The 21882-nt window shown below is 40.6% G+C and overlaps 1 protein-coding gene across 9 annotated transcripts in view; it reads right to left on the minus strand.

Moving 5' to 3' along the window:
- srrm3 (serine/arginine repetitive matrix 3) overlaps window positions 1-21882 on the minus strand; it is a 183664-nt gene that overhangs the window by 37559 nt on the left and 124223 nt on the right. For 8 of the 9 annotated variants that reach the window (XM_078422701.1, XM_078422702.1, XM_078422704.1 and 5 more), the window contains 4 exons: window positions 20300-20335; window positions 12059-12109; window positions 2833-2940; window positions 280-526 (listed from right to left, as the gene is read on the minus strand). In XM_078422701.1, the coding sequence (XP_078278827.1) occupies window positions 280-526; window positions 2833-2940; window positions 12059-12109; window positions 20300-20335 (442 nt within the window). The remainder of the gene's footprint in view (window positions 1-279; window positions 527-2832; window positions 2941-12058; window positions 12110-20299; window positions 20336-21882) is intronic. The other variant, XM_078422706.1, reaches the window with a different exon arrangement.

Consider the following 21882-nt stretch of genomic DNA (forward strand, 5'->3'; position numbering starts at 1 on the left):
GAGGAAGGACATTCTACGATTAATAAGGTACTCTCTACTAAATTATTCATAGGATTTGGAATTTTCCAACACAAATGATGCTTATTGCTAATGAACTGCACATGCTGTTCAGATGGTAATGAGAAATAGAAAACAATGATGGGGAATGGAGAGCACACACGAGATTGGAAACTGGCTTCAAAACTCCCAAGAGAGAGAGAGGAAAAGAGAGGGGGCTGGATAGGAGAAAAAGAGAGAGAAAAGAGGAAAACCAGAGAAAAGAAGGAAAAGACTACATACATCCTGTGATCTGTTTGGTGGATGTCTGTGTCTTGGACTGTGTCTGTCACTCCACGAAGGACCCTTGTGTCCATTCTCTCTGGGAGTCACTGATCTGTTGCGTCGGCCTTGCAGAGGAGATTGACTTGGACTTGTTCGAGTGCAACATAGCTTTCGTTCGTTTGCGTCATTCTTGGGCTGCCTGGAAATGGCACTGCGCTTGTTTTTGGAATGTGATGTTCTACGCTCTGAAGACGGGCTGTGGGAACTGGAAAACAAATAAAAGTAAGTGGCTGATTAAGTGTAAACAACAAGTAGTATAAGAAAATAACTGCAGATGCTGGTACAAATCGAAGGTATTTATTCACAAAATGCTGGAGTAACTCAGCAGGTCAGGCAGCATCTCAGGAGAGAAGGAATGGGCGACGTTTCGGGTCAGTCTGAAGAAGGGTCTCGACCCGAAACGTCGCCCATTCCTTCTCTCCTGAGATGCTGCCTGACCTGCTGAGTTACTCCAGCATTTTGTGTGTAAACAACAAGCTCGTTGCTGAGTTCCAACATTTGGTCAGTGGGTGAACTTTGGTTAGTCTTTAGTCAACGATGAGCAGATAGATTGTAATATAGCACACAATGAAATTGCGAATACAATTCAAGTACGCTGTTGACCACGCTCCAGCCCCTGTCACTCCACACAGCTTGCTTCATTGTAATACCACCAAACCAGACGGCTATTAAGCTTCACTCTTAACCAGTCATGCCACTATTACATTTTTAAAAGTTCATGTGACAAAATCTGGCACTTGCATCTTAGGTATTTGTTGATGGTTTATTTTCTCCTACGCTTGATGAACTTAAGCCCAAATAATATTGGGATGAAACAATTAATTAAATGTAGATAAATCCTCCATGGCATTGGTGTTTTATCAACAATATGGGGGAAGTATTACAGCAAGAAAGCATTAACTTATACAAAATGGGCATTATAAGCAAGGCATCTTAATGTTGTGAATTTTCCCGGTAACTTCACATAAATATCAATGTTTTGGAATTTGATATTTAAATTGATATGAAATATTTTTGTGTCTTTGCCAATTAAAAAAAAAATTGTAATAATCTTTAATTTTTTTTAATACAATGTCAGGAATAATCAAAAACAATCAATGGCCTTGGTGGCTTTTAAGCTATGAGTGAGTGGCATAGATGGCAATGATGAAGCCAAGCAGCATTGTGACCCAGACCCTTCTGTTTAGGGCATTGTCATCTGCCAAAAGTTTCAGAGGGATTTTTTAAGTGGAGATGGTTCCAGGTATCACTGGAATTAGTTGCTGCTGCTTAGGACCGAAATGTTTGGACCTTGGTGCTGGTGTGATTGCCTTTCAAATTGCCTTCAGATGAATAGGCTTTACAGGCAGCAGGTTGTCAAGGAGAATCCAGGCTCGTGTATCCAAAAATAGACACAAAAAGCTGGAGTAACTCAGCGGGACAGGCAGCATCTCTGGAGAAAAAGGAATGGGTGACGTCTCGGGTCAAGACCCTTCTTCAGAAGATCATCTTCTCCAGTATTGTTGACAGGTTTTAAGACCCGCATGTTTATTGAAAGGTTGCATGGACACAATGCAAACCTGACGTGAAAGCTTAGGGAATTAATTTAGATCGCCATTGAAAGTATAGGCTGGCAGCTGTACTTATATCTTTATGTTCTCTGCCAATTTAGAACTGTCTGTCTCGAGATGAGTACACCTGTTAAAACTGCCCTTGCTACACATGATTTGTCAAGATGAAATAAATAGAGGTCAGATAGGATCAAATGGAAAGCAAAACGACCTGGGTGCCAACATTGATACATTTTGTCCTTTTTCGCACGCTGTCATTATTTATTTACGAAATCATAGTAATATATTAATAGGCCGATTGAAAAAATAATAATTGTGTGTTAATCAGTTTTAACTATTATGTAAAGGAACGGTGCAAAAATAATCTCTCTCTCCCTCCTCCTCTCTTTCCTTTCTCTATTCCCCCCTCTTTCTATCTTTTGTCTGTGTCTTTCTTTCTCTTCATCCCCATTTTTTCCTCTTTCTCAGAAAGCATTTACCCATTGCAGCAATCTGCTCTCTCAGTGGGCTGTAATATAAATTGCTAAATCACAAAACTTCCAGCATTTCATAAAACAGAATTGGATGTTACATATTATTTATTCTGTTACATATTTTAGACGTTTAACAGATGGGAGTTACAAATTAAGAATACTGTAGTGATTTCATCTCATTTTGACTAGGATCATAAAATCGGCAGTGTGGAACCCTTGAAAGTGCTGCCAAATATCTAATTCTATTAACTGCTGGGTGCTGCCTTGAACAGATGGCTTTTGTAATAAAACTTGTACCGTACTGCAGAACAAGAGTAATATTTAACCAAAATTAGAAAAGTTCCCATTCTAGTTATGAATGGGGATAGGTAATGATGGTGAAGTTAACATCAGGGAATAAGGTTTGCAGACGCAAAGTCAGAATTTGTACGATAACTTAACACGTAGTCTGTTAAAATTCAGCAGAGTCCGTGGCATGTATTATTGACCTGCTTGGTGATTTGGAGGAGCTGCGAATGGACGATGCGGATACACTGCGGGAGCTGCAACAGCTTCGTGCTTTGTGTGTTTTCCGTGGTGGTGACTCACTGGGCGACCTATTGAGGAAATGAGGCTTGCATGAGATATGGACCACACTGAGCAATGTCTTTCCTGAGGATGTTATCAACAGCGGAAATTTCAGTACAATATAGAATTAGAAAAGAGTATCATTTAGCAGACAATCAGAAAACAGCCCTTCAAGCAGAATCTACCTTTCAATCAGAACACGACTGATTACTTAATGTATCACAGCATTTCATTATTATTTATAATGTAAAAAAAATAATTCTATTAATCACTCATAAAAAAACATTACTTATGTTATGAGTACAGAATGCAAGAATTTAGGTCACATTCCCTTAAGCTAGGAAGATTAAAGCATAAATATTTCCTCTGGCATAAGAATTTAGAACAAATACATGACTTTATGAATCAGGTGAGGTGTCAGGAGGTATTTCACACTAAGAACATTACAAATCTGGAAATTTCTCCGCAAAAAGCTGCTGCTAATTCCTAAATCTTACCATTTTTCTTTTCAAAGGTACTCAAAACCTTTCTGATCACTTGTTCATAAACCTCTTCTGTGGTTTGGTATTACATTTGTTTGATAAGACATCTGTGAAATGCTTTGAGATGTTTCACAACATTAAAAGTATTAAAGCAAATAGTAGTTGTCTCATCATTACGCTTATCAACACTGAACTCCATCTGCCAGTTGCCTCCATCCATACATTTAGGATTATTGTGCATTGACTATTTGTGTTATTGTGCATTGGGTTGGTCTTATCTACAAACCTGAACACTTAGAAGAGCCTCTTTAAACTAAGTAGTGGGGGGGAGGGGTTGACAAACTGGGAATATGGAGATGGAGTTAAAGGGGAAGCAAATACAGGAGAAACTGTAAAGGACTCGTATGAATGGGAAGGGAAGTTCTAGAAGGGATATGAGAGTAAGGTCAGGGCCAATTGTGACCGGTGTGAGAGGGGAGGTAAATACCGAAGTTAAAGTGTTGTATTTAAATGCGCGAAGTATAAGAAATAAAGTGGATGAGCTTGAGGCTCAGTTAGACATTGGCAAGTATGATGTTGTGGGAATCACTGAGACATGGCTACAAGAGGACCAGGGCTGGGAGCTGAATATTCAGGGGTACACAACGTACAGAAAAAAACAGGCAGGTGGGGAGAGGGGGTGGGGTAGCTCTGTTGGTAAGGAATGATATTCACTCCCTTGCAAGGAGTGACATAGAATCAGGAGACGTAGAATCAGTATGGAGAGATGAGGAATTGTAAGGGTAAAAAGACCCCAATGGGAGTCATCTACAGGCCCCCAAACAGTAGCCTCGACATAGGGTGCAAGTTGAATCAGGAGCTAAAATTGGCATGTCACAAATGTAATGCTACGGTGGTCATGGGAGATTTCAACATGCAGGTAGACTGGGAAAATCAGGTTGGTCATGGACCCCAGGAAAGAGAGTTTGTGGAGTGCCTCCGAGATGGATTCTTAGAACAGCTTGTACTGGAGCCTACCAGGGAGAAGGCAATTCTGGATTTAGTGTTATGTAATGAACCTGACCTGATAAGGGGACTCGAGGTAAATGAGCCATTAGGAGGCAGTGACCACAATATGATAAGTTTTACTCTACAAATTGAGAGGGAGAAGGGAAAATCGGAGGTGTCAGTATTACAGTATAGCAAAGGGGATTACAGAGGCATGAGGCGGGAGTTGGCCAAAATTGACTGGAAGGAGGCCCTAGCAGGGAAGACTGTGGAACAGCAATGGCAGGTATTCCTGGGAATAATGCAGAAGTTGCAGGATCAATTTATCCCAAAGAGGAGGAAAGATTCTAAGGGGAGTAAGAGGCACCCGTGGCTGACAAGGGAAGTCAAGGACAGCATAAAAATAAAAGGGAAGAAGTATAACATAGCAAAGAAGAGTGGGAAGCCAGAGGATTGGGACTCTTTTAAAGAGCAACAGAACATAACTAAAAAGGCAATACGGGGAGAAAAGATGAGGTACGAGGGTAAACTAGCCAATAATATAAAGGAGGATAGTAAAAGCTGTTTTAGGTATGTGAAGAGGAAAAAAATAGTCAAGGCAAATGTGGGTTCCTTGAAGACAGAAGCTGGGGAATTTATTATGGGGAAGAAGGAAATGGCAGACGAGTTGAACCGGTACTTTGGATCTGTCTTCACGGAGGAGGATACAAACAATCTCCCAGATGTTCTAGTGGCCAGAGATCCTAGGGTGACAGAGGAACTGGAGGAAATCCACATTAGGCAGGAAAAAGTTTTGGGTAGACTAATGGGACTCAAGGCTGATAAATCCCCAGGGCCTGCTGGTCTGCATCCCAGGGTGCTTAAGGAGGTGGCTCTAGAAATTGTGGACGCATTAGTGATTATTTTCCAATGTTCTATAGATTCCGGGTCAGTTCCTGTGGATTGGAGGGTAGCTAATGTTATCCCACTTTTCAAGAAAGGAGGGAGAGAGAAAACGGGAAATTATAGACCAGTTAGTCTGACATCAGTGGTGGGGAAGATGCTGGAGTCAATTATAAAAGACGAAATTGTGGAGCATTTGGATCGCAGTAACAGGATCGTTTCGAGTCAGCATGGATTTACGAAGGGGAAATCATGCTTGACTAATCTGCTGGAATTTTTTGAGGATGTAACTAGGAAAATTGACTGGGGAGAGCTGGTGGATGTGGTGTACCTCGACTTTCAGAAAGCCTTCGACAAGGTCCCACATAGGAGATTGGTGGGCAAAATTAGAGCACATGGTATTGGAGGTAGGGTACTGACATGGATAGAAAGTTGGTTGACAGACAGAAAGCAAAGTGTGGGGATAAATGGGTCCCTTTCAGAATGGCAGGCAGTGACTAGTGGGGTACCGCAAGGCTTGGTGTTGGGACCGCAGCTATTTACAATATACATCAATGACTTGGATGAAGGGATTAAAAGTACCATTAGCAAATTTGCCGATGATACAAAGCTAGGTGGCAATGTGAACTGTGAGGAAGATGCTATGAGGTTGCAGGGTGACTTGGACAGGCTGTGTGAGTGGGCGGATGCATGGTAGATGCAGTTTAATGTAGATAAGTGTGAGGTTATCCACTTTGGTGGTAAGAATAGGAAGGCAGATTATTATTTGAATGGTGTCAGGTTAGGAAAAGGGGACGTACAACGTGATCTGGGTGTCTTAGTGCATCAGTCACTGAAAGGGAGCATGCAGGTACAGCAGGCAGTGAAGAAAGCCAATGGAATGTTGACCTTCATAACAAGAGGAGTTGAGTATAGGAGCAAAGAGGTCCTTCTGCAGTTGTACAAGGCCCTAGTGAGACCGCACTTGGAGTACCGTGTGCAGTTTTGGTCTCCAAATTTGAGGAAGGATATTCTTGCCATTGAGGGCGTGCAGCGTAGGTTTACTAGGTTAATTCCCGGAATGGCGGGACTGTCATATGTTGAAAGACTGGAGTGACTAGGTTTGTATACACTGGAATTTAGAAGGATGAGGGGGGGATCTTATCGAAACGTATAAGATTATTAAGGGGTTGGACATGTTAGAGGCAGGAAACATGTTCCCAATGTTGGGGGAGTCCAGAACCAGGGGCCACAGTTTAAGAATAAGGGGTAGGCCATTTAGAACAGAGATGAGGAAAAACTTTTTTAATTCAGAGAGTTGTGAATCTGTGGAATTCTCTGCCTCAGAGGGCAGTGGAGGCCAATTCTCTGAATACATTCAAGAGAGAGCTAGATAGAGCTCTTAAGGATAGCGGAGTCAGGGGGTATGGGGAGAAAGCAGGAACGGGGTACTGATTGAGAATGATCAGCCATGATCACATTGAATGGCGGTGCAGGCTCGAAGGGCCGAATGGCCTACTCCTGCACCTATTGTCTATTGTCTTTCTTTATGATGATTAAAAGAACAGCTGATAATCCGTATGAAACTGCATGAGCAACCTGAATTCACAATAACATCTCCGCAGTAGCCATCTCTCACTTATGTTCTGAAGAAAGGTCTTTCCACAGATCCTGCCTGAGCTGCTGGGTGCTTCCAGCTTTTCTCTTTTTAATCCCACTCACACAATTTCTGTTCAATGGCACAATGTGAAACGCAGGTGGATTCCCATAAATTCTTCAAGATAAAAGAAACATAGGTGCCCCATGTTTCTGAATTTCTGCATGTTTGCCCTAATTCTCACCATTGGCAAATTACCTCTGGATCTTTCTCTTGCTTCTGGTATACTTTAAAACTGTTGTTGGCTGCTACATTTTTTGCCTAATCTTCCTTTTAATTGGCTAAAATGGAGCAGATATAATGGAAAACAACGTACTGGTTGTTACCCCACTGCATCAATTATCATTGGAGACCAAGATCCAAAGCAGTTACTACCAACAAGGTATTGAACTTTCCTCATGGAGTCTGTTACCAGGGTCACTGACCTTTCATCTTTTGAATGTACAAAGGAACTGAAGCAACTTTGGGTATGCTGTAATGCTCAATAAGTTAGTGCCTGGTGTCCTTCCTTAACTCTATCCTTTGCATTTTCTTAGTTTTCAATATAAACCAAAATTTAACAATCTCTGCCTTGAACATACATGACCGAGCTCATACAAGCCTTTGGGATAGAGAATTCCCCAAAATATCAAATCATTTGAGGTGAACAACTCCTCCTAATTGAAGTCCTAAATATCAGGTTTTAATGAATGATTATTGGCTTGAAACCTTACACTATTTTCTCTTAACGTATAAACTCTCATTGAATATGATCATGGTACATCAAGGTGTTTTTGAGTTGCTGATTCAAGGATAAGTGTTGGCTATACTCCAGCAGATAACCCTCGCTCTTCTTTCAAATAGTTCTGCAAGATATTTTCTGTTCAGCTCAGAGAACAACTGGTCCTTCAGTTTCAGTACAAGATCACAGTTTCAAGAATCACTTTGGAGACTGGGATAAATAATCTAGGACGACATTTCAATGTTGGACTGAAGTAGTGCTGCTGCTTCTCTGATGTCTGCTAACAGAAATGTAAAACATCTTATGGAAATATTCAAAGACAAGTAAGGAAAGATCTCCCACTTTCTTATTTAATATTTATCCTTCAAACAACATCGCTTGGAACAGGCAATCTTATAATAACACCATTGCCTCGTACGATTGATATAAGTTGTTGTTGCATTTTCTATGTATGGATGACTATACTTCAAATGTACATAATTAATTGTGAATTAATCATGAGCTAGTGAAAGGCAATATATAAATCAGTTCCTTCAATTTTTATTCTTCTTGAAATGTAAAAGGAATGCATTAATATGCATTTTTACATCCACATGTCTTTCCCAATGACTTTACAATGGATGAAAACTTCAGGAGTTCAGTTCCACTGTCAAATGTGGAAAGCCCATCAGCTAGTTTGTATTGATTGAATGTGATAATGGCACAACAATCTATTCTTGAGCTATTGATTCAAGAATAAATATTGCCTATAATATTGAGGACAACCATGTACTCGTGTTTCGGGCACTTTGCGGGATGCTATTTTGCATCCAGTTAAAAGAAGCACTCAGCTCTCTGCTCAATGTATGGCACCTTGGACATTTCGTACCACAATGGAATGTCAACCTAGATTTCTTGCCCAAACCTCAGGACTAGGATTCAATCCATAACATTCTGGCTGTGGAATGCTTGCTTTATTTGAGAGAAGAATTTGATGCAAAATAGGTTATGGATAATAATGTTTTGGATGAGCTGTGGTTTAGAAAGAGGACAAGAGAATTCTTAAGTCGTTGAGTTTGGAAGTGACGGAAGTCTGGTATTTATCTAGTTTCTCTGTGACGGACAATGATCATAGCCACGCTTTTGATCTGGTTGATGTGATTGTGGAACTAAAGGTAGCCCTTGTAAATTGGCCATGGATCAGGAACATTATCAACTCCAACCTGATGTCATACATTATTAGTTCAACTGGAGGCACAAGCTACATTTTGCAGGTGGTGGGAGCAATAAACCAAAATGCCAATTAGAACATAAATGCCTACTCTCTGGGGATTCATTTTAATTAATCATTGATTTGGAGAAATATTATTAGACTGCAATGGATTAATAAAAAATATGTAGTGAGTCAGGAAGGCCGTCGAATGTTTGTGCATGAAAGTGTGACTAACCTGAAAAAGGTTAGTCATACAAATGTACAGATCAATTTATTTTTGTAGCTTTTAAATTATACGTTAATATGTGAATTATTTACTGGATTGGACAAGACTTCTAATTACCAGTAGAGAATCAATGCATTCATTCCATACTCCACTGTTAGTGCTGCAAAATATTTTTTAGGTTTACTGCATTATTGTGGTTGTTGTGAAATCTGTCTCACACATTAACTAGTTAGGTTGTAGGAACACAAAATGGGATTATTAAAGTTATGAATACTGCAGTAATTATTCCAAGTTTACTGATTAGTGTGCTTCACGCCCTACAAGTTTTAAAATGATGTTGTCAAATGGGTGAAAAACCTTTTAAACATAGGAAAAGAGTAGGTCATTCAACACTTTGAATATGTTTCATTATTTAATTAGATTGCAGATGAATGATTGGCACCTTCATTCAATTCCCATGGTTTCATATTACATAATGCCTTGCTAACATAAATCTCTTCAGTCTTATCAAATTTTAATTGGTCTATCCTTAACAACGTTATGGACAGAGTTCCAAATTTTCATTACCATTTACACAAAGAAGTGCTGCCTAAAATTACACATTAGATGAGAAAGGCATAGTTCTAATTTCACCCATGGGTGTAAACTCTCCTACCAGAGGAAATACTTTCTCTACGTCTAATGAAAATATTTGATCATCTTAAACAACTTGATTATATACGCTCTTAATTAATTTCATATGAGAAATATAAGCCGAGCCTAGGAAGCCTGTTACCATAATTTTCTATGATCAGGACTGATGCTATTTGTGTGAATAAGCACTACATGTCCTTCAAGGCTAATATATCCTTTCTGGAAATCAGTGTTCAGAAATAAATGTAGTAGTACTGTAGTTACTATTTGTAGATAGAATTTGTATGGCTCTTCTTTCTGACACACCCACTCTATCACAGGCCTACTCATTTGTCCTTTCCTCCTGTCCTTCATTTCTCTGCCTCGATAAAGCTATTTATCTCCAACGTCGCAGTTTGTGGCACAACAAAAGACTTGATTTTAATAGGCATTGAAGAGCTTTACCAGATTGCTGCTTGGGTTAGAGGGGATTAGTTATAGGAGACGTTGGGCACTCTTGGAAGGTTTTCTCTGGAATGTCAGAAGTTGAGGGGATTTCTGATGGAGGAATAAAAATTCCGAGAGGCATTGATAGGGTAGACTGTCAGAACAAACGACGAGAGGACTTAGCTTTAAGGTCGGTCAGAGGGGGAAGTTTAAAGATGTGGCAGTTAAAAGATTTTCAGACAGACACACGGAAAGGCAGATAATGGAGAGATATGGATCATGCGTTGGGAGAGATTAGTTTAAATTGAGATCATATTTGGCACAGACATTGTGGGCCGAAGGGCCTGTTCCTGGGCGGTACTGCTCTTTGTTCTGTGTGTGTAGGCCATCAACCTCAGAGAAATACTATCTCTGAGTTCTTGATCACCGATGCAATTTGACCTGCTGAGTATTTACCATTTTTTTCTGTTATGTTATGGTGGATACATTTCCAACACTAATGTAAAGATGGGGCATTGAAGCGATACTGCAAAGACTCATACAAACTAAATGAGAACAGCATGTACTTTCCCTGTGCAACTTAAACTATAAACATGAGGTACATTTTAAATCAATGTAACTTGAACTACAGCAAAAAAGCACTGCAAAATGGAAAGTTAACAAATAAAGTGGGATATAAAAGAAGACAGAATGATGGAATTTCTCAGAACACACTAATGAGTCAAGTAGCTACTGCAGAGGCAAAAAATGTAATTTGACGTTTAGAGTTGGGACTGCATCAAGACTGAGAGGGAACAAAAAAGTTGCCAGGAAATAACAGCACGAAGCGAGGTGGGACAGAAACTGGTGGGTGATAGGTGCAACCATTAGTTCATGGGAGGGGATGATGGAATGAGGTGGTGGGAAGGGAGAACAAGGTGAGAGGAAATCTAGATGGACAGGTGAGTGTGTGTGGGAGAACACTGGGGTGGTGGTGTGGGGTGTAGGTTTGGAAATTAGAAAAATTATTGCTCATTCCATTGCATTGTAGACTACCAGGCAGAATATGAGTGGCGTTCCCCAAAGTTCCAGCGGCCATCTTGAGCTTTTGGTTGCATGGCACGTCAACATTTCCATTCCCACACTGAACTGTCCACCCTTGGACTTCTCCATTGCTAAGGTCAGGCCAACATCCTCATTGGCCTCTATCCCATCTGCCTTCGCACTGCTATTTACTGGAAATCTTTCCTATCCCCTCTCAATCCTGATGCAGGATCTTAACCCAAAATATTGACCCACTGAGACCTTCTGGCATTCTAATTTATGTTCTAGATTCCAGCACCTGCAGTGTCTTTTGTCTTCACACAGGAAAGCATTGAGTACCACGCTTTATGCTGGAGGCCAACGAGGTTATTTGTTATTTTGGTTTTGGTAACGTAAATAATTTTGGTTACGCAAATAATTTGAATCCAACATGAAAGACCAAAAGTAGCATTTACAACAGGAAAATAAGCTGGTGGAACCTATTCTAGGTAACAATTACAGTACATTGTGATGGTGGGCAATAAAATCCCCAATCCCTTTATGCACTTGCGTCCAATTAGTCAGGTTAGAACATTATTCAGTTGCTCAATTTTAGGTAACCATTTGATATATTTGATCAGAATAGGTTCTTGAATTTTTATTATTGTACATTTATTCAACATTTTAAATTAGGCATTATAAATATATAAACGAAGGGGGAAAAAAAGAGAAAAGCTAAAAAGGCAAATGTGGGAAAATGCTCTCGACAGGGCTGTGTAACTAGATTATTTGGCATTATCATGAACTCTGCACCAAACCCCTATAACAATATAAGAATAAGAATCATCATGGTCCAACATCTAGCATTCAGGCCTTCTCTGTGCGCAAAAAGCAGCTTACTGTATATCAAAGGCTGAACCCCGAGTCCCGCTAGGATAATCATTAATAATTTAAACATACCGCCTTCTTTGTTTGCTTCTGTCTTTGCGTTTGGTTTTAGGGCTTGTAGACCTACGGAGAAAATTAATGAATAAAAATCAGGGGAGTAAAATTATATGGCCCAAATATGTGTGTAGATATCCATAGGAGCGTGCTTTAGATTTCAGACTTGCTTCAGAGCTGATTCCAACAGTATGTATAGTTAAAATACCCCCTTTTCCCCCAAGAGAATAATACTGCTACTCATTATGATAAAATGTGGCAAATTTTGATGAACAATATACTTTACCACAAATTGCTTGCAACACCTGCATGAAGTACTTCCAGGTCAGAGGGGTGTTGCTTCCATTCATGAGATGCAGCATTAAATTTCATCAATGTTAGGAAACAAGTTTAATTGGATTAATGACCACCCATTATGATGCACATTTACCATTCAAATTGCGACATAATTCGCCCAATTAAGATGTTCAAGAAGGTATAATTTTTGATTATTCATGCTTGATATCTACGGTAAGTAGTTATTGCACTGAAGCATGGGTACAGAAAATGTTGCGGCAGGAACAATTGGGGTTAGCTGAAGGCAGTGCCAACATGTTTTTTTATACAATAGTATAAAACTATTTCTGAACTTCTGAAAGACATGACTTTAATTTATTGGGTATGGCACCTAATCCTGGAGTCCCCTAATTCTTTAGAAATCAAATCAATTCCTTTGAAAGAAATGGACAACCGTTTAGGATAGCTGACTATAATTAAACCTAGTCACAACATGATTTTACAAAAGATAAATTATGTTTGGAAAATCCGCTTCTTTGAGGACATAACAGGGAGAGTTGACGGAGGGGAATCTGTAGCTTTAGTGTAGATTCACAAAGGGCATTTGACAAGATGCCACATAAAGGCTTGTGCATCAATTAAAAGCCCATAGTGTCAGGGAAAGTGTGTTAGAAAGGATTGTAAACTGGCTGTCTCATGGAAAACAGAGATAGACACAAAATGCTGGAGTAACTCATCGAGACAGGCAGCATCTCTGGAGAGAAGGAATGAGTGACGTTTCGGGTCAAGACCCTTCTTCAGTCTTGCAGGCAGTGACTAGTGGGGTGCCGCAAGGCTTGCTGCTGGGACCTCAGTTATTTACAAGATAGATTAACGAGTTAGACGAGGGAATTAAATGTAACATCTCCAAGTTTGCGGATGACACAAAGTTGGGTGGCAGTGTGAGCTGCAAGGAGAATGCTATGAGGCTGCAGGGTGACTTGGATAGGTTGGGTGAGTGGGCAGATGCATGGCAGATGCAGTATAATGTGGCTAAATGTGAGGTTATCCACTTTGGTGGCAAGAATGGGAAGGCAAATTATTGTCTGAATGGTGTCAGATTAGGAAAAAGGGAGATGCAACGAGACCTAGGTGTGCTTGTACATCAGTCATTGAAAGCAAGCATGCAGGTACAGCAGGCAGTGAAGAAAGCTAATGGCATTTTGGCCTTCATTATGAGAGGATTTGAGTTTAAGTGCAAGGAGGTCCTACTGCAATTGTACAGGGCCCTGATGAGACTGCACCTGAAGTATTGTGTGCAATTTTGGTCTCCTAATTTGAGGAAAGACATTATTGCTATTGAGGGAGTGCAACGTAGGTTCACCAAGTTAATTCCCCAGATGGCGGGAATGACATATGATGAAAGAATAGGTCGACTGGGCTTGTATTCACTGGAATTTAGAAGGATGAGAGGGGATCTTATAAAAAACATATAAAATTCTTAAAGGATTGGACAGGCTAGATGCATGAAAAAAAAACCCTCAATGTTGGGGGAGTCCAGAACCAGGGGTCACAGTTTAAGAATAAGGGGTAGGTCATTTAGGACTAAGATGAGGAAAGACTTTATCACCCAGAGAGTTGTGAATCTGTGGAATTTTCTGCCACAGAAGGCAGTGGAGGCCAATTCACTGGATGTTTTCAAGAGAGAGTTAGATTTAGCTCTTCGGGCTAAAGGAATCAAGGGATATGGGGAAAAAGCAGGAATGGGGTGTTGATTTTAGATGATCAGCCATGATCATACTGAATGTCAGTGCTGGCTCGAAGGGCCAAATAACCTACTCCTGCACCTATTTTTCTCTATTTCTATTTTGTGGTTATCTTCGATTTAAACCAGCATCTGAGTAGGAAAGTTGTCTTTCCTACTCATAGACAACAGAGTTCAAATAAATGTGCACTTCTTTCACCGGAAGGAGGTAACTAGTGGAATACCTCAGGGAGCAGTTCTTGCCGCAGTTATTCGCTATTTATATTAGTGATCTGAAGAGAGATGTTGTAAGCAAAATTTCAGAATTTGTTGATGATACAAAAAAATAGACAGAAGGCCCTATTGTGATACTGCAACAGGATACAAGCATATTGAGTGAATGGGCAAAATACTGGCAGATGTAGTTTAATGTGCGGAAGTTGTATACATCGGTAAGAGGCAGACTATTATCTAAATGGAGAGAGACTGCAAATGAGTGAAGTTCAGAGAGACTTAGGTGCAATAGTAAGAGAACTGAAAAATGGGTTATGATCGCAATGGAGGGACGACAAATGAGAAGGCAAACAACATTTTGTCTTTCAAGTTTAAAAAAGGGATGTTTTGTTGCTGCTTTACAGGATGATGATGAGGCCTCAGCTGGATTACTGCATACAGTTTTAGTCCACTTAACTAAAACTGAAGAAATAGTAACTCTAGAGACATTACAAAGGATATTCGCTGGCTGATTCCGGGAATGAGAGGTTGTCCTATCAATTTAGACTAAATAGCATGGGTCTACATTCCTTGGAGTTTAAATTCCTCTATAGGAATAACACAACAGCCATAAATAACATTGTTCAAATTATTTGATAATCACACATTGCATGGCAGAGAGGTAATTATTTTTATTTGCCGCTGTCAACAACCAATAAAGGTTTTTCTCAAGCGTACCATCCTGAAATGCATCACATTAGCAAGCTTGTAAAGAAGGTACCGTAGGATATGGAACAATGCCAGCAGTTGCCACACCTGTGTAAATTATCTCTACAGTGAAAAATGTTAAGTGTTCAAATTGACAATGCGTTAGGTAACTGCTCATACCAAACTAAAATTACAACATCTGTAGATGGGTTTTGATTGTTTAGCCGTACATTGTGGTGCCGGCCCTATGCTGAAGTCTGACCATTGGAAGGCAGCTCCATTTCCTTTACAGTCCATGCAGATATCCTTGAGGACCTACTTGAAACTCTGGCTCTAAACAGGGTGGCTTCAGACTATTGCACCCAGTAGGGTTGCCGACTGTCCCATATTAGCCGGGACATCCCATATTTTGGGCTAAATTGGTTTGTCCCGTACGGGGCCGCTCTTTTCCCATATTAGGCCCGGGGCGCTGTAGGCCCAGACACTGTAGGTCCTGACACTGTAGGCCCCGACGCTGTCGGTCACGACAGTTTAGGTCCCGACACTCTAGGTTTCCGACATTTTGGCTCCGGATAGTCTAGGTCCGGAGGCCCATGTGCCGCCTAACGGAGGTTGCGTGGCAACCCGCCTCCCCGCCCGGGCGGCCGCCATTGGTGGAGCGGGAGCACGTGGCCAATGGCTGCCTGAGGTTACATGGGGCACGAGGTGGTGACATATTTGGGAGTGAGATAGTTGGCACCCTAGCCCTCAGCTAATCAAAAGAACAGTCTTCGATGGCTGGCAATGGGCCAGTGATGATTGTGTCACCCAACAGGTCATGGGAGAAGTTGACTCTGAAGCCTTTGCTGGGACAGTGTACCACACTGAACCTACACACCAAGAACCGGTTTGAACATTCAGACTGAATGCTGAGCTGGTTGATAGACATCCCATCCCCAAATCACCTGTAGATGAGAGATTAATTCACATGTTCGGTTTCTCAGTAAGAATAAGGGGGCAATCTGCTTTAGCATGGCAAACCTCCACTCATGGAGAGTAGCCGTTCACTCATGTATAAGCATCCCTTTGCTGCTTGAGAATCCTGCCTCATACCAGCAATCTATTCACAAGTGGCATTGCTTTTGTATTGAAATGTTGGTTTATCTCTGACCCTGAGGAGCTCATGCTATTCCCGTGTGACAACTACCAGACCTCTAATTATATCAGTGTGTAACTGTACAGAAGTAGAAAGACTTTGTGGCCTCCTCCTGCATCAAACATCTAGCTCCCCAACAAATGTCCATCGCCTCCAGGGTGTAGGCTCTTGATTCCTGACTCTGCGCCTTCTCTTGCAAGAGCACAGAGGTGGACTCCTCTACGCTCCTCATCATCTCCAGCAATTTGGGCATGCAGGTCTGATAATATCTTTACTATCCCATTTGTATGCATTTGGCCCATATCCTTCTAAACCTTTCCTCTCCATGTACTTGTCTAAGTGTCTTTTAAATGCTGTCATAGTACCTGCCTCAACTAACTCCCCTGACAGCTCGTTTCATATATCCAGCACCCTCTGTTTGAAAAGGTTGTCCCTCAGGTTTCTAATGAATCTAAAAAGACTTTCGAACATAGAATAGACTATCACAAGAACAGGCCTTTCAGCCCACAATATCAATGCCAAGCCCATCACTACCCGTGATGTTCCTCTCAGGGAACTATGTACCTGCACTCCTAGACCACTCAGCTCTACAACACTCTGTATTATTTGTTGCTTCTCCTGCTCTGTACCCTCTTCTAGTGAGGGGAGAAATATAGTCTCTCCTCATTGCCTAGAATGATAAAAAGGAAGAATTGCACAAGCTAGCTGTGCTCACACCATAATAGTTTTGAAACAGCACACGTGCTACTAAGATGGCTACTTCAGCTCAATACAAATTACAACAATGAAATACTATTAATATGCTTCGTAGATTGCACATAGCCTCTGTTTGTAAGGTGATTTCGATCTTTTTGGCGATGAGTAAAGGGTTACATCCTACAATTACTTTGAGACACTATATCTAGAATTTGGGGTGAGGTGGGGACCTCCATTGTGGGTGGATTCCCTCCTATTCATTACTCTTTTGCCAAAATGGAAAAAAACCCCAAAAGGGTGCCAAATCACCTTTCTGTTACCCTCTTAATTTGTGAAAGGATTAGGTCGTTGAGAATGGTGTAGGAAAAATAGGTTTCAAGGTGAAGGTGAGTTTATTGTCACATGTACCAATTAAGGTACAGTGAAATTTGAGTTACTGTTTTGGTGGTTTGAGTAACAGATTGTGCAAGTGTTTGTATGCGTGCCTGTATGCATTCTACATGTGCTTGCCTGTCTCTCGATAAGTGTGTTGGCATGAAATATTATTTTAAACTGAAGCTGAAACTTGGAGAGTTTGTGAAATTTCATGAGACACTGCTAGATTGAGAAAGGACCCCTAGAGAAACAACTTGAGCATCCATCTGTGAAGCCTCCACCATCATCCCCTGTGCGCCAGACCTGTCTCTCACCACACATTGTACTGGAAAGCTCTTCTATGTTCCTTTCTACTTCATGGGAATCACTACTGTATAGTTTGTTGTTGTCTGGTTACCATGAGCAGCGAGTCAACACTGGGCAGACTCCCTTTTCTGTTTACTGGGCAGTAAAGTGCAACTGCAACTTAACCCTGCCCTTTCAGAATTGTGAAGGTTATGTATCTAGTGCTTCTTGCTGTGCACAGAAATCTTTATACCTCTGCACCCTTGTTATTGACCAATTTTGTGACTTTTTTTTAGGGCAATCTGCAACAAAAAGAAGTGCAACTGAATTTCAAGGCAACAATTGCCATCAATTTAACCATCACCTCTAGATTTAACTTGACTGCTCCGTTTGTTTAATATTTCGAGTGTGTTCAGATTATTTATTGTTTGATGGCACTTCATGGATTCTAGTGTTGCAACATAAGATTAGAACTGATTAACGTGCCAATGACACAGAAAAGGGGCACTGCAGTAACATACCTTTCTTGCTCTATTTTAAAATATCATCATCACAATAATTGCAAGCCACATTTACTTCCTTCCTGCGTTATATTTTAGTAAAAGAAGTGGAGCAAATAAGTCATTTGTAAAATATTTAACCAATCCACGATCATATAAATCAGACCTTCAAGTAAGAACATAACGAACCAGAAATTTTGTTACTGACTGGAAATTTAAAAATTACACCACTCTTTCCCCACTTATTTTTTTCTGTCTCATACACGAGAACAGAAAAAAAAAGCTTTTTGCATCCGTTTCATCTTTGATCCATTGCTTTCTGCCTTGGATATGTTCAGTTACTGAGCCTTCACATCTTTCCAGGGTACAGAGTTCCAACTTGCTTAAAGCCAATGGAATGTTGGCCTTCATAACAAGAGGAGTTGAGTATAGGAGCAAAGAGGTCCTTCTGCAGTTGTAAAATGGCCCTAGTGAGGCCGCACCTGGAGTACTGTGTGCAGTTTTGGTCTCCAAATTTGAGGAAGGATATTCTTGCTATTGAGGGCGTGCAGTGTAGGTTTACTAGGTTAATCCCCGGAATGGCGGGACTGTCATATGTTGAAAGACTGGAGCGACTAGGCTTGTATACACTGGAATTTAGACGGATGAGAGGGAATCTTATCGAAATGTATAAGGTTATTAAGGGGTTGGACACGTTAGAGGCAGGAAACATGTTCCCAATGTTGGGGGAGTCCAGAACCAGGGGCCACAGTTTAAGAATAAGGGGTAGGCCATTTAGGAAAAACTTTTTCAGTCAGAGAGTTGTGGAATTCTCTGCCTCAGAAGGCAGTGGAGGCCAATTCTCTGAATGCATTCAAGAGAGAGCTAGATAGAGCTCTTAAGGATAGCGGAGTCAGGGGGTATGGGGAGAAGGCAGGAACGGGGTACTGATTGTGAATGATCAGCCATGATCAGATTGAATGGCGGTGCTGGCTCGAAGGGCCGAATGGCCTACTCCTGCACCTATTGTCTATTGTCTATTGTCTATAATCTCTTAATTGCTACCCGATTGAAAGTCTTCAGACAGTCCAAATTCACCATATCCACTCCTGTGCTCTTATCTATGCTGCTATTTACAATCACTAAAAGCTCTAATAGATCTACACATTTCCTCTTCCCGTTCCAAATCCCCTCTTCCAATGGTGTAATTTTCAAAGTGTCAAGTTACCATTTCCTCATTAATAGATTTTGCCATTTGCTCTATGATGTCAGGCTAACTGATCTCTAATTCCCAATGATCTTTCTCTCTCCTCTCTTCAATTCTGGGGTTACATTTGTATTCTTCCAATTTCTGGGAATCACTCAAGAATCAATGGAAATTTGGACCATGACAACCAGTGCATGCACTATCTCTCCATCAGCAACCCTGAACAATCTTGCAATGAGGGTCTTCAGATACTGGGGATAAATCAGCCTTCAAACCCGTTAACTTCTCCTTTACATTTTTAAAACTAATATTTCCCAGTCACTATAAACCAACTGTTCTTCCAAGAAGGCAGACATAAATAATTGCTCTGCTATTTATTTATTCCCTGGTATAAATTTCCCTTGTCTCAGGCTGAAAGAAACTCTCCCTAATGTTTGTATTTGACATGTCAACAGCAGATTTTACACATTTTAAAGCTTTTTGTTAGATCTCAAGTTCAACTTTCTTATTCCTTATTAATACCTCAGCCCTCCCTCCATTGCCAAATTTGGATATTTCCTCAATGCTCAAGATTTTTCAATTTTTGGCAGCATTGTAAGACTTTATCTTTGATCCAATATTACATTTAAATGTTCCTGTCAGCCATGGTTGGACCAGTTTACCCATTTATTTTCAGTGCCTTACAAGAGATATATAATTTGTTGTAATCTATGAATTAATTATCTAAATGGCAAAATTGTTCGTTTACTGTCGTACATTTAACGTAGACTCCCAATTTACCACAATCTGCTTGTGTCTCATACTTTTGTAGTTTGCTTTGTTTAGATTTAATAATAACTTTGGACTAAATTAAATAACTTCCCATCTTTGCATAAAACTCTACCATATTTTCATCAGCCTTCCCTAAAATCCCCTTAACCACAAAGTTATTTAGTTAACTTCTCACTGCAAAATACTAGATCTAAAATAACCTGCTCTTGAATTGGTTTATTGACATATTTATCCATAAAACAATCTTGTTTGAAGACCTGGGACAAAGAAGATTTCTGCAGCATAGAGGACCAGCTGATACCCACAATCCCAATAGCGCTAGTTGTGTGATCATTGACAGTAGGCAGCTGATGAACCTTTACAATAGTATCTAACGATTTTCTATGCTTACCTACGCCTCCCCTTTTTTCTGGAACCTGAATCAGACCTGTATAAGATGAGAAGTGAGTAAGTGTAGGGGTTTGCTCGATGTAATCCCGAGCACAATGCTCTATGATTGCTCCATAAAGAAAATACTTGCAAAATAAATTTAAGATTCCATGTATCAAGGATACTTAAACAAGTGGTTTATTTCAAAGAGATTAAGACATTCTCCTTGTTTTTAAAAAAATCACTGGAACACAATATTAGGCAATTATTGTGGGTCCCTTTTTCCATTTTAGAAGACATAAACACAGAGACCATTTTCTTTAGTAAAAACAATTAACACGAGCATTTGGGAAAACCAATGATACAGGATGTTCATTTGGACATCAAAGAGCCACTGGCACAATTTCTAAGTCCTACCTTTAATGTTCTGAAATAAAAGGTTACTGACCTGAAATGATTACCACCTCTTTCCACAATTGCTGCCTGACCTGCTGAGTATTTCCAACATTTTAGCTTTCATATATAATTTTGCATGTGACTGAAGAGTCATAGAGTCATCCAACATGGAAACAAGCCCTTCAGCCCAACTTGCCCACACCAGCCAACATGTCCCATCTACCTTACTCCCACCTGCCTGCATTTGGTCTATATCCCTCTAAACATGTCTTAACCATGTACCTGTCTAAATGTTTCTTAAACATTGCGACTGTACCTATGTCAACTACCTCACCTGCAGCTCCTTCCATACACCCACCACCCTTTGTATGAAAACGTTACCCCTCAGGTTCCTATTAAATCTTTCCCACCTATGAGCTCTGGTTCTCAACTCCCCTACTCTGGGCAAGAGACTGTGCATCTACCCAATCTATTCCTTTTGATGGATGATTTTGTACAACTCTATAACATCACCCCTCACCCTTCTGCACTCCAAGGAATAGAATCCTAGCCTGCTCAACCTCTTCCTATAGCTCAGGCCCTCGAGTCATGGCAACATCCTCGTAAATCTTCTCTGCACCCTGTCCAGCTTGATAAAATCTTTCCTATAACAGTGTCCAAAACTGAACACAATACTCTAAATGTGGCCTCACCAACATCTATACAACTGCAACATGACCTCCCAACTTCTATACTCAATACTCTTGAGTGATGAAGGCCAATGTGTCAAAAGCCTTTTCGACCACCTTATCTACCTGTTATGCCACTTTCAACACACTATGTACTTGTACTCCTAGATACTCCTGCTCTACAACACTCCCCAGAGCCCTACCGTTCATTGTGTAGGTCCTGCCCATGTTAGTGCTCCCAAATTGCACCATCTCACATTTCTCTGTATTAAATTCCATTAACCATTCCTCAGCCCATCTGCTCAGCATGAGTTAACTTCCACATCACATATGAACAAGTTATTCCCTATACAACATTCCTACTTTGTTGTGTGCCTGAGATGCCTAGATTTTAATAATTCTGTGTTGAACTGGGATGCCACAAAGGTTAAATCCCATTACTTACCTGGTATATTTTGGGCATCCCGCTATCATTGTACTGTATTCAACCAAATAATCTCTTCCAACAGCCAATCTGCTTGATCACCAACTTTTTGATCTC

The sequence above is a fragment of the Rhinoraja longicauda genome, chromosome 26, assembly GCF_053455715.1.
Source record: "Rhinoraja longicauda isolate Sanriku21f chromosome 26, sRhiLon1.1, whole genome shotgun sequence".
NCBI lineage: Eukaryota > Metazoa > Chordata > Chondrichthyes > Rajiformes > Arhynchobatidae > Rhinoraja > Rhinoraja longicauda.